Genomic DNA, 13725 nt, shown 5'->3' with positions numbered 1-13725 from the left:
CTCCTCTTCCCTCTTGAAGATTCTCCTCCTCCTCCTCCTCTTCTTCCTCCTCCTCTTCCACTTGAACACTACTTGAGATCCACTTGTTCTACGTTTTATTGTCTTCCACTCTCGCCTCTATCTCCTCCTCCTCCTCCTCCTTCTCATCCTCCTCCTCTTATTCTAATTTCCACATCGTCCTTCTGTCTTTTTTTTCTTTCTTTCTATCTTCCATTTCCTATTTTTATCAATTTGTCCTCACGCTTGTCTTTCCCCTCATGAATATTCGTTTTTTTTTTCTTCTTCTTCTTTTTCATGCATCGTCATCCGCGTTTTGGCATTCATTTCGCTTGCTTGCTTTCGACTTCTTTATTTCTTTCGTTCGTTTTCTCTCCGTTAGTCATTTTTTATTTCTTTATTTTCATGTTTTGTTCATGTTTTATATACATCCATCGTCATTTGCTTTTCCTTCCCTCTCTCCCACCTCTCTCCATCCTTTTTTCCCTCTCCTCTTCCTTTCCTCCCTCCTTCTCTTCCTCTCACCTTTTCTCTCCCCCCCCCCTTCTTCCTCCCTCTCTCCCTCCCGCTCTTCCTCTCAATTTTCCTCCCTCTTTTCCTTTCTCCTCTCCTCCCTCCTTCCCTTCCTCCTTTTCTCCATCCCTCTCTTCCTTTCTCCCTCCCTCCCTCCTCTCCTCCTCTCCTCCTTTCCTCTCTCTCTCCTTCCCTCCCTCCTTTCCTCCCTCCCTCTCCCCCTCCCTTCCTCCCTCCTCCCCGTTCCCTTGAGCCGTTCCAAGGAGTGTATATATAAAGACGTGACGTTTACGTATATAAAAATCTGCGGTCGCTCCCACTCGACATTTCAGCTGGCTAGAAAGGTGTGCTTGTGTCAAGTGTTACCGCCAGCTGGCACAGATGGGGAGAGAGTGGGAGAGAGAGTGGGTGGGATGGAGGATGGGATGGTGGGAGGAGGGAGAGGGAGGGTGGGAAAGAGGGAGGGAGAGAGGAAGAGGGAGAAAGAGAGAGAGAGAGAACGCGTAGGATAAACGTAGGAAGAGAGGGAGAGAAATAAGGGGAAATAACAAAGAATAAAGACTTCGAGTGGATGGAAGGAAAAGCGAAGGAAGGAGAGAGAGAGAGAGAGAGGGAGAGAGAGAGAGAGAGAGAGAGAGAGAGAGAGAGAGAGAGAGAGAGAGAGAGAGAGAGAGAGAGAGAGAGAGAGAGAGAGAGAGAGAGAGAGAGAAAGAGAGAAAGAAAAAACACACAGTAACAAAAGCAGTAGCAGGTCATTTGCTACCCGGACATACCTTTGTCTCAGCTGACCCAACCTCCGGCATTGTGTCTCAGCTTAATTTGACCTTTTCTGGTCGAGATTGCTCCGTGCGATTTGACCTTTGCAAGCCTTTGTAGCTATTGCGATTGCATCTGACCTATGCAGAGGGAGGAAATGTCACGTGGCGTTCATTAATCCGCTCTCGGGCATAATTGAGTAGTAGGCCGTGTTGGTTGTGGTCTGTTGCTAGATGGATCAAAGCCTCGAGTTTTTTTGTTTTTTTTTTTTTTTTTTTTTTTGTTCTCTTTTCTGTCTCTCTTGGATTTGACTCTGCGGTTATCTCTCTCTGTCTCTCTCTCTTTCTTTCTTTCTCTCTCTCTCTCTCTCTCTCTCTCCCTCTCCCTCTCCCTCCTCTCCTTCCTTCCCTCCCTCTCCTTCCTTCCCTCCCTCCCTCCCTGTCTCCCTCCCTCCCTCCCTCCCTCCCTCCCCCCACATATGTTTGACTGCACCGTAGACCATAGATCGTTCGATCAATTTATTAACATAATTTAAGTATATTACAAATAAAAGGTAAAACTATGATGAAGACAGAGAAGAGGAGGCGAGGAAGCCGAGAGGGGGGGAGAGGGGGAGGGGGTAGGGAGATCCGAGAGGGGAGAAGAGGGGTAGGGGGGAGACCCGAGAGGGGGGAAGAGGGGTAGGGGATAGGGAGACCCAAGAGGGGTAGGAGGGAGACCCAAGAGGGGGCAAGAGGGATAGAGTGGGAGAACTGAGAGGGGGCAAGAGGGGTAGGGAGGAGAACCGAGAGGGGGCAAGAGGGGTAGGGGGGAGATCCGAGAGGGGGGAATAGGGGGAGAGGGTAGGGGGAGACCCGAAAGGGGGGAGAAGCGTATGGGGGAGACCCAAGAGGGGGCAAGAGAGGTAGGGAGGAGACCTGAGAGGGGGGAAGAGGGGTAGGGGGGAGACCCGAGAGGGGGCAAGAGGGGTAGTGGGTAGGGAGACCCGAGAGGGGGCAAGAGGGGGTATATACCACATAATTGCCATAACGGGAACAAAGGTGCTTCTGGCGCCGAGAGAGCGGGAACGCGAAGGAAAGTCGGAAGGTGGGGGGAAGACAATGCTAACTGCAAATACCATTATTCTCTCTGGAATGTGACCATTAACTTTGTTCCTTGCATAGTCAACAAATTATTGAGATTATTTTTTCTTGATCTCATTCCCCTTTTTTACAGGGTTTCTCAGGAAACGAATATATATATATATATATATATATATATATATATATATATATATATATATATATATATATATATATATATATATATATATATTTTTTTTTTTCTTTTTTTTTTTTTTTTTTTTTTTTTTTCCTCCTCTCTCTCTCTCTCTCTCTCTCTCTCTCTCTCTCTCTCTCTCTCTCTCTCTCTCTCTCTCTCTCTCTCTCTCTCTCTCTCTCTTTCTTTTTCTTTTTCTTTTTCTTCTTTTTAAAGACATGTAGCTAATTATATAATCGTAAAACTCATTGCATTTCTTCTTGCTTTGCAGGTGACATCTACACGTCGTCATGGCTGGACCGGGAGACCGTGTCCAGGTACTGGTTGAGCGTCCGTGCCCAAGACTCCGGTACGGTGCCCAAACACGCCACGCTGCACGTAAGTTCTTGATTCGCTTTTGTTGTTGTTTTTGACCGTCTGTTCTGTTCTTTTCTGTTTGGGTGTGTGTTGTATGGTTTGTTTTTGTTTTGAGGTGATGTGAGAGAGAGGGAGGGAGAGGGAGAGAGGGAGAGAGGGAGAGAGGGAGAGAGGGAGAGAGAGAGAGAGAGAGAGAGAGAGAGAGAGAGAGAGAGAGAGAGAGAGAGAGAGAAGAGAGAAGAGAGCGCAAGATAGATGGAGAGCACAAGATAGAAAGAGAAAGAGAGAGGAGAGGAGAGGAGAGAAGAGAGCGCAAGATAGAAAGAGATAGAGAGAGAAGGAAAGAAAGAAAGAAAAACAGAGAGAGATGCAGAGAGAGAGAGAGAGCGAGATAAAAAAGAGAGAGGTACTCGAGAACAGTCGTCCGACCAGACAAGTCCAGAGTCAAACGAAGGTCGAAGCTCCGAACGAACACTAGGCAGAACTCGAGATAAGTTCCGAGACACCGACTCAAACTTCAAGAGACTCACGCCCCTTCGTCGTAGGTGGCAGTGCGCCCGCATGCATTGACGTCGCCGCAGTTGACATCACCCCACCCCCCTCCCCTCCCCTCCCCTCCCACGCCCACAAGCGCCCTCACCCCCTCCCTCCTCTCCTCTCCCACGCCCACAAGCGCCCTCACCCCGCTTTCGAGATAAGGACTTGGCATTCACATAGGAACCCCCTCCCCCTCCCTCCCCCCACCCCCCATTTGCATGCAGTATTTGTATCCGAAACGCCAGCCATATGTTCGGTTTGTTTGTGTTTGGACTCGATGCAACAGACCTACGTATCGCGGTGTTGCAGCTGTTGCATTCAAGATCACGTGACCGTTCATGACTTCATGATTTTGGGTTGTAAGATGTTGTAGCTTTGATAGGGGAGGGGGGTGTAAGTGACGGGGGATGGGGGGGGTGCGGTTATGCTAATGAGGTCATATTTGGCTATTTTCTTGTGGAAAAAAAATCGAATTGGTTGCATTTTTCACAACAGCTAAAACAAGATTGTTGTTGGAATCTGATACTGATACCTTCAAGGAACAGATTTCTATCTTACCTTCTTTTTCTAATTAAAGAAATAAACAAATCACCACCAACTATTTCCCATCGCAAAGAATATCGTATCGTTAACCTTTTACTTAAAAAATAATAATAAGATAAATAAATAAATAGATAAATAAACATGCAACAGGTTCCTATTTTCCTGTCATATTAGACTTCCTGCAAATAAGTGCAAAATGTGACATCACTCACTTTTTCTATTAAATGTGTTGCAATTGATAGGACACTAGCCTGTGTTGATTCAGTGGCTGTAAACAAACACCATATACTAAAGAGGATTTCAAAAAATGGTACTTCATCTTTCGATAGATTAGTTTTGATCGTGGAGTTTGCTTTTTTTATGAAAGAATGAAGAAATGCGTTCGTTTATATCCCGTATGCTGCATTCTCCTACAAATGCTATATGCTGCATTCTTATTTATATGCCGTATGCTGCATTCTCCTACAAATGCCATATGCTGCATTCTTATTTATATGCCGTATGCTGCATTCTCCTATAAATGCCATATGCTGCATTCTTATTTATATGCCGTATGCTGCATTCTCCTACAAATGCCATATGCTGCATTCTTATTTATATGCCGTATGCTGCATTCTTATTTATATGCCGTATGCTGCATTTCCTACAAATGCCATATGCTGCATTCTTTATATGCCGTATGCTTATGCTGCATTCTTATTTATATGCCGTATGCTGCATTCTCCTATAAATGCCATATGCTGCATTCTTATTTATATGCCGTATGCTGCATTCTCCTACAAATGCCATATGCTGCATTCTTATTTATATGCCGTATGCTGCATTCTCCTATAAATGCCATATGCTGCATTCTTATTTATATGCCGTATGCTGCATTCTCCTACAAATGCCATATGCTGCATTCTTATTTATATGCCGTATGCTGCATTCTCCTTTCTCGCATTGTGGGTCGCGTTCACCTCACTCGCATGGGCGCGTGCGTGGCGGACGAATGGGCGCGGGGAGGTCGAAGCGCAGTGCCTGAGCGGATGAAGGAAGAGATAAAAGAAACTGGAACGCCCGGCCGAGTGAGCGAATGAATGGGCGACTCGGCGTAACGGTTGCGCGGAAGAACCGGGCGAGCGAAGCCGTATTTGCGGATGAATGGAGGAGGAGCGGCTTCTCGGGTGGGCGGCGGGCGGGCGGGCGGGTGGCGGTTGGCGGAGGGCGGCTCAGTCATCCTGGCGGCGCTGGGTCGTTGACTACTAAATTCAGGCCGCATTTCCATAACTTGACTTACATGGCGAGCCGGACGGCGAGGGGAGTGAGTGGGCGAGAGAGAGAGGGAGAGAGAGAGAGGGTTTGAGTTGAAACCCAACGCACGTACGCTTAATGGTGTACACACACACACACACACACACACACACACACACACACACACACACACACACACACACACACACACACACACACACACACACACACACACACACACGCAAATAATGATAATTACAAAGAATGATGATTATATAAAAAAGATAATGATAAATAAACCAATATAGTTAAATGAAAAAGAAATAGAATAAAACACCCATGAAATGATATCACAGTCCACTCACACTCCGGCACGTGCTATATCCTGCTCTCATGCTCCCAGTCGCTCCCTCTCATCCTTTCCCTCTCATCCTCTCCTTCTCATTCATTCCCTCTCATTCATTCTATCTCATCCTTTCTCTCTCATCCTTTACCTCTCATTCTTCCCCTCTCATTTTTTCCCTCTCACTCTTTCCCTATCATCCTTTCCCTCTCATCCTTTCCTTCTCATCCTTCCCCTCTCATTCATTCTCTCTCATCCTTTCCCTCTCATTCATTCCCTCTCATCCTTCCCCTCTCACTCTTTCATCGTCGTGCGGCGCCAGGTCGTGTGCGGCGCCGTGACCTCACATTCCGTTGAGGTCGTGGCGTCGAGAGGGCACTGCATAACGCCCAGTAACGGGACCTTTTAAGATAAAAAGGGTTGAGCGTTGACTCCTGTGGGCGCGCGCGGATTCGCCAGGGTGAGGGAGAGAGATGCAAGGAGGGCGCGCGGGGGTGTTCTCTCTTCAAGGAGTCTGGTGACGTAAGGATTCTTGGTGGCTCCTTTCTCTCGGTATCTCTCTCTCTCTCTCTTTTTCTCTCGCTTTCTCTTTTTTCTCTCTTTCTCTTTCTCTCTCTCTCTTTCTCTTCTCTTTCTCTCTTCCTTTTGCCTCTTCTCTCTTCTTCTCTTTCTCTCTCTCCTCTCCTCTCTCTCTCTCTCTTCTCTCTCTCTCTCTCTCTCCTCTCCTCTCCTCGTGTGTGTGTGTGTGTGTGTGTGTGTGTGTGTGTGTGTGTGTGTGTGTGTGTGTGTGTGTGTGTGTGTGTGTGTGTGTGTGTGTGTGTGATATAAAGATAAGTAGATAGGTATGTATGTATATGTATATGCACACACATGTATCGCCGCCATCTCATTGTAGCACCTAATCCCTCGTCCTTCTAGTACCCCACTCCCATCATCCTTCCCTCTCTCCCTACTTTCCCTCCCTCACTCCCTCACTCCCTCCCTCCTTCCACCCTCTCTCTTCCCTCCCTCCACTCTCTCTTCCCTCCTTCACTCACTCCCTCCCTCCCTCCCTCCCTCCCTCCCTCCCTCCCACCCACTCTCGACTCTGAATCAAGAGGCGCAACAAGAGGAAGCGAGGGTAGTCCTGGTCTTAATCGCACTCACGGCCGCTGGGTTTGCGATTGACGATGTTGTGTTGGGTCTTCGGAGTGGGCTGTTGCAGAGGGCTTTAGGGAGGGGAGAGAGGACGGAACTGTGGAGGGAAGGGGGGAGAGAGGAGAGGACTGTGGAGGGAAAGGGGAGGGAATGAGGGAGGGGTGGGGATGGAGGAGGGAGGGGAATGAGGGAGTGGTGGGGATGGAGGAGGGAGGGGAATGAGGGAGTGGTGAGGATGGAGGAGGGAGGGGAATGAGGGAGTGGTGGGGCGGGAGGAGGGAGGGGAATGAGGGAGTGGTGGTAGGGCGGGAGGAGGGAGGGAAATGAGGGAGACGCGAGGGATGGGAAATTAAGAAAGAGAGGAGGAAATCATTAGGAAACGAGAAAGGGGAAAAGGAGGGAAAGGAAATGGAGAAGAAGTAATCAGTGGAGATGAGGGGGAAAGGAGATTGAAAGGAGGAGGGAAAGAAATTAGGAAGAGGTGAGGAAGAAAACTAAAGAAAGAAAGAGGAAATAGAGGGAGCGAAGAAGAAATGAGCTAGAGATGAGAAAAGAGAAGGAGGAGGAGGAGGAGGAGGAGAGAAGACTCTCAAGAAAAGAAGAAGGAACATGAGGAACAGACGTTGAATAATAAATGAGGACTGAGAAGAAGAGCAACAGTTGCATGTCTGAAAAAAATGAGGAAGAACACGTTGTCGTGCAGATATGTATTTCATTCGCTCGCGTGTTCTGTTAATGAGTGAATTGTTCAGCATTAATTCCGCCTAATGAATACGATCTGTCATGCAGTCAGTCATGCAGGCGCGTTTAGGTGAGGGCTTGCATTCACGGTTGTTGTTATGGAATGCACTGGCTATGGGGAGAGGGGGAGGGAGAGGGAGAGGGAGGGGTAGAGGGTGAGAGAGGGAGGAACAGTGGGTGAGGGAGGGAGAGAGGAGGGAGAGGGAGAGAGAGAGAGAGACAGAGACAGAGACAGAGACAGAGAGACAGAGAGGGAGAGGGAGTGAGGGGGGGGGGGTGAAATGAGAACCTGCTTGATCACCAGTAGATTCAACAACATCTTGACGACTCCCTGAGCCAACTCCCTGCTTTCTCCCTCCTTCCCAAATCCCCTTCCCCCTTACTCTCATCTCCCCACCTCCCCTTCCATCCCATTCCCCCTCCTCTCCACTCAACACCCCCTCCTCCTCCCCCCACTTCTCCTACTCTCCCCCCCCTTCTCCCCCCTTCTCCCCCTTTCTCCCCCTCCTCTCCACTCATCTCCCCCTCTTCCTCCCTCCCCCATCTCCCCCTCTTCCTCCCTCCCCCATCTCCCCCTCTTCCTCCCTCCCCCCTTCTCCCCCACCCCCTCCTTCACTCCCAGACGATCAAAGAAGAAAAAAAGAGAGGTGAGGAGGACGAGGAGGAAGATCTTGGCACCTTTAGAGTGACTCACAGCGAGTGAGGAGGGCGGCGAAGGGTGCTTGTTGGTCACACTTTGAGCCCCCCCTCCCCCCGCTCCCTCCATCTCCCTCTACACTCATCCCCCTACGCACGAACATATACACACGAATATGCGCGCGCACACACACACGCACGTACGCACGCATGCACGCACACACACACACACACACACACACACACACACACACACACACACACACACACACACACACACACACACACACACACACACACACACCTCTCTTCCCATCCCCGTCTCTTTCTCTCTCTCTCTCTCTCTCTCTCTCTCTCTCTCTCTCTCTCTCTCTCTCTCTCTCTCTCTCTCTCTCTCTCTCTGTCTCTCCCTCTCTCTCTCTCTTTCTCTTTCTCTTTCTCTTTCTCTCCCTCTCTATCTATCTATCTATCTATCCCTAAGTTTCCCACCTCACTCATCCTCCCTCCCTCCCCCCTCATACACATTCCCTCACATCCACCCCCACATCCTACTCCCCCCCCCCATCCATCCTACGCCTCCCCCCCTCGTCCAACGCACTCCCCTCACGCCCATGACCCTTGACAGACTGTGCTGTCGCGGCATCAAAGCTGCGTTTGATCGTTTTCATACATTTGCTCTAATAATATCACAGCGGCGGGAGAGTGAGAAGGAAAGAAAGAGGGAGGAGGGGAGGGAGAGAGGGTGAGAGAAAGATAGGGGGGAGGGAGGGAGGGAGGGAAGGAGGGAAGGAAAGAGATAGGTAGATAGAGTAAGTATGTGAGAGGGAGAGAAAGAGGGAGGAGAGAGAGAGAGAGAGAGAGAGAGAGAGAGAGAGAGAGAGAGAGGGGGGGAGGGAGGGTCAGAGAAAGACTGAGGGGAAGGAGGGGAGAGAGGGAGGAAAGGAGAGAAAGAGCGATTTAGAGTAAGTGAGTGAGAGAGAGTGAGAGTAAGTGAGAGAGAGAGAAAGAGAAAATTCAGCATCTCAACATCACAAGTATATCCACCACCATTCTTCCTCTCTTTCACCATTATCACCTTATCCTACCCTACCCCCCACCCCCCACACACAATTCTCACCACCTATAACCACTCTCTCTCTCTCTCTCTCTCTCTCTCTCTCTCTCTCTCTCGTATATAGTATGAATAAACATATCAAAATCAAATCAAATCTCTCAACATGTTGACATAGCTGTAAGGTCTTGTAAAATATATGTGAGCCCAAAGAGGGACAAAGATTGGGGTGAGGATAACCTATGTTACCTCATCCTTTTGAGATGTATGTAATCACTTGTCTCAATGAACTCGTCAAAGTCAAAAAGTCTCTCTCTCTGGCGGGCTCGCCTCAGTGCAAACAACCCCGACACAGCATCTGCTCCGCAAATCTGGCTTATCCTTATCCTTTTTTTTCTCTCTCCCACCCAGGTCTACGTATTGGTAGAGGACGTGAACGACCACCGCCCCCTGAGCTCGTGGCCCGTGTACTGGCCAGGTGTCCCCGAGAACTCGCCGCCGGACACGGTCATCGTAACCGTCGAAGCCGCGGATCCCGACCCATCCGCTAATATCACTTACGAGATATCCGGAGGGAACCCGCAGTCCATCTTCACCATCGACGCCAAGACGGGTGAGTAACTGGGTTTGGGTTTGGGTTGTTTGTGGGTTGGTAGTTGGGTGGTTTGGTGGTTATTGAGTCAGTGAGTGAGTGGTGGTTAGTGAGTCAGTGAGTGAGTGGTGGTTAGTGAGTGAGTGAGTGAGTGGTGGTTAGTGAGTCAGTGAGTGAGTGGTGGTTAGTGAGTGAGTGAGTTGGGTGGTTGGTTGGTGGTGGTTAATGAGTGAGTGGGTGAGTGGTAGTAGTGGTTGTGGAACCAACCAACTAACCAATCAAAACCCCTTGGCCCCCTGGATGTTCTGGTAGAATATTGGTCTTAGCTCTAAACGCTAAACCTTTTCTTGTGGTAGCAATGGTTGTGGACCCCCCCAACCCCATCCCCCTGGATGTTCTGCTAATGATAGTAGAACATTGGTCTTAGCTCTAAACGCTAAACCTTTTCTTCTTCTTCTTCTTCTTCTTCTTTTTTCTTTTCCTTTTCTTAAGGAACTAAAAGTTGTAATCTTTACGACCGACCACACGAATTTGGATTGAAAATACGTGCGGCTCAACAGAAGCTCATTTAACTTGGGGGAAGTACAGCTCGAAATTACAGCTGGAGAGTACAACAGTATAAGGTATAGCTGGAAATTATAGCTGGGGAGAGTACAGCATTCGAGTACAGCTGGGAATTATAGCTGGTAAAGTATGGATGTCATCTTCTTTATTCACATTTTCGTATTTCTTTTTCTCTTTTTTTCCTTTTTTTCTTCTCTTTATTCCTGTCGTTCGTCCTCATCTTTCTCTTTTTTTTCCGTATCCACGTGTTTCTCTCTCTCTCTCTCTCTTTCTCTCTCTCTCTCTCTCTCTCTCTCTCTCTCTCTCTCTCTCTCTCTCTCTCTCTCTCTCTCTCTCTCTCTCTCTCCCTCTCTCCCTCTTTCTCTCTTTTTCCCACTCACCCTCCCTCTCCCCTTCTCTCCCCTTCTCCTTCTCTCTCCATTTTTCCCCTTTCCCCCTCTCTCTCTCTTTTCCTCCTCTTCCCTCTCCTCTTTCCCTCTTCCTCCTCCTCTCATCCCTCCTCTCCCTCTTCCCTCTCCTTCATTTTCCTATAAGGCCGCAGTATATCGTGGTTATAGTAGTTATGAAGGTTATAAAGATCTAGTGTATATTATGAGACTCGCTCACTCTGACCACGGATGGAGGGGGGAGGGAGGGTAAGAGGAATGGGAGAGAGAGAGAGAGAGAGAGAGAGAGGGAGGGAGGGAGGGAGGGAGGGAGGGAGGGAGGGAGGGAGAGAGAGAGAGAGAGAGCGAGAGAGAGAGAGAGAGAGAGAGAGAGAGAGAGGGAGAGAGAGGGAGAGGGAGAGGGCAGAGAGAGAGGGAGAGGGCAGGGGGATGGAGAAGGGAGAGAGGAAGAGGGCAGGTGGAGGAAGGAAGGAAGGAAGGAGAAAGGGAGGGGGGCAGAGGGAAGGAGGAGGGAGGAATGAAGAATAGAAATTGGGGAAGATAGAAAGAGAAGGAAGGGAGGGGAGTAGGAGGAAAAGGGAGATAGCGAAGGAGAGGAAGGTTGAAAAGTAGCAAGAAGAGGGAGGAAAAGGGAGAAAGAGAGAGAGTGTGTGTAAAACTAAGCCATACCTTTGAAACTTTATGGAGCGTTGCACAGCGATACAAATTTTCCTCACAACGCTTTATTGAAGGGAGCAATAAGGGCGATTTTGGCACAGTATCGCTCGGATGGTGAGGACAGACGTAGGTGAAAGGAGGAGGAGGAGAAGAAGGAGGGGGAAGAAGAAGAAGGGGAGGGAGAGGAAAGAAGAAGAAGAAGAAGAGGAAGGAGAGGGAGGAAGAAGAAGAAGAAGAAGAAGGGGAAGAGGAGGAGGACGGGTATAAAAGGTTACTTTTTTGATGATGCATACTCTAAGAGTTAAGAGGTCGGTATTTCAGAAGGGGGGAAATTGAGATGGGCGTGGGCGAGGAATAGAGGTATGAAGAGTTCGGTCTTCGGGCGTGTGATGGAGAGAAGAGGAGGAGGAAGAAGAAGGAGGAGAATGAGAAGTTTTCTACCTATCTCCCTTCCCTTCCTCCCTTACGTTTCCCAAACTTTCCCCTTCATTACTGCTTCTCCTATCCTGTTCTTCCTTTCATTTTCACTCCTTCCCTGATATCGTTCTCTCTTCCTCTCCCTCCCCCTCTCGCTCGCTTTCACCCTCCCTCCTTTCTTCTCTCCCTCCCTTTCTCCCTTCCTTCTTTCTTCCATCCCTTCCTCCGTTCTTAACTCCCTCCCATTCTCCTTTCCTCCTTTCTTCTCTCCCCCTCCCCCTTTCTCCCTTCCTCCTTTCTTCTCTCTCTCCCTCTCTCCTTTCTTCTCTCTGTCCCCTTCTCCCTTCCTCCTTTCTTCTCTCCCTCCCTTTCTCCCTTCCTCCTTCTCTCCCTCTCCCCCTCCCTTTCTCCTTTCCCTCTCTCCCTCCCTCCCTCCCTCCCTCCTTTCCTCCCATTCTCCTTTCCTCCTTCTCTCCCTTCCTCCCTCCTTCCCTCCCTCCCTCCTTCCCTCCCTTCCTCCCTCCCCACCTTCCCTCCCTCCCTCCCTCCCTCCCTCCCTCCTTTCCCCCCCTCCCTCCCTCCCTCCTTTCCTCCTTTCCCCCCCTCCCTCCCTCCCTCCCTCCCTCCCTCCCTCCCTCCCTCCCTCCCTCCCCTCCCTCCCCTCTCCCTCCCTCCCACCTTTCCTCCTTGGCGATTCCCTTGTTATTGAATCAGCGACAATGCCGGAAATCACGTAATATATTTGCTTATCGGATTGTGTCAACAGAAACCTATGGATGCTGAGGCTGAGGGAGATTGTGTGATTATGGAGGTCGTGTTTCTTGGTTTCTTGGTGTTATCGTTGCTTTTTGGTTATTTTTATGAGGGTTATTGTTATTATCGTTGTTGTCTTTATCGATGTTGTTGTTATGTTTGTTATTTCTTTATTATTATTGTTATTATTTTTTATTATTATTTTTATTTTTCTATTATTATTATTATTTTCTATTATTATTATTATTATTTTATTGTTATTATTGCTATTAGCTTTAACAATGTAAGGATTATTACCGTTGCTACTGATTAGATATTGTAATCATTATTGGTATTATTGTTTTTGCTGTCTTTACTACTGTTATCCTCATCGTCTGCGCCATCACTATAACCATCACCATCACCATCATAATCATTATCGCCATCATCATCATAATCACCATCACCATCATCATAATCATCATCATCACCACCATCATCATCATCATAATCACCATCATAATCATCATCATCATAATCACCATCATCATCACCACCACCATCATCATAATCATCACATTCCCCGACGTTGTTTACTCAAAGCCAAATTCAACCCGGAGATAATCTCATTTCTCCCACATTTTTCTCTCTCTCTCTCTCTCTCTCTCTCTCTCTCTCTCTCTCTCTCTCTCTCTCTCTCTCTCTCTCTCTCTCTCCTTTGATTCTTTTCTCTCTCTCTCTCTCTCTCTCTCTCTCTCTCTCTCTCTCTCTCTCTCTCTCTCTCTCTCTCTCTCTCTCTCTCTCTCTCTCTCTCCGTCTGAAAATGCGTCATCAGCGGCATGTCAGATGGGAGATGAAGGTGATGCTGGGTGTTACTATGGTAACGGCGAAGCTACCCAATTACTTCCTATTCAGGGTTTCTCTTGTCGGATATTGTGGATAAGGTGGAGGGTGGGGCAGGGGGGGTTGGGAGGGGGAAGAAGGAGGAGGGTGGAGGGGGAAGAAGGAGGAGGGGGATGGGGGGGGAAAGGAGGAGGGTGAAGGGGGAGGAGGGAGGGGTAAGAAGGAGGAAGAGGGAGGGGAAAGGGGGAGAAGGAGGGTTAAGGGAAAAGGAGGAGGGAGGGGGAAGGAAGGAGGAGAGAAAGAATGGAGGGAAGAAGGATGAAGGAAGGAGAGAAGGAAGGAATGCAAAGAGGGAGGAAGGAAGAAGAGTGTGAAAGAGATATCGAATAGAGGTTTGGGAATTTTGGCAGTGCATTTTATTATTATTTTTTTT

General features: G+C 48.6%; 1 protein-coding gene across 1 annotated transcript in view; it reads left to right on the top strand.

Moving 5' to 3' along the window:
• Positions 1 to 2787: 2787 nt before the first annotated feature.
• LOC122250455 (fat-like cadherin-related tumor suppressor homolog) overlaps positions 2788 to 13725 on the top strand; it is a gene marked incomplete at its 5' end in the record, with an annotated part of 62065 nt that continues 51127 nt past the window's right edge. The window contains 2 exons of the mRNA XM_086531037.1: positions 2788 to 2901; positions 9513 to 9714. Of these exons, the coding sequence (XP_086387163.1) occupies positions 2788 to 2901; positions 9513 to 9714 (316 nt within the window). The remainder of the gene's footprint in view (positions 2902 to 9512; positions 9715 to 13725) is intronic.

The sequence above is a fragment of the Penaeus japonicus genome, unplaced genomic scaffold (assembly GCF_977035675.1).
Source record: "Penaeus japonicus unplaced genomic scaffold, GWHDUDI00000001_assembly GWHDUDI00000034, whole genome shotgun sequence".
In the NCBI taxonomy this organism is placed as follows: domain Eukaryota; kingdom Metazoa; phylum Arthropoda; class Malacostraca; order Decapoda; family Penaeidae; genus Penaeus; species Penaeus japonicus.
Note: the sequence above shows the minus strand (reverse complement) of the source record. Positions and strands in the feature narration are given on the sequence as shown.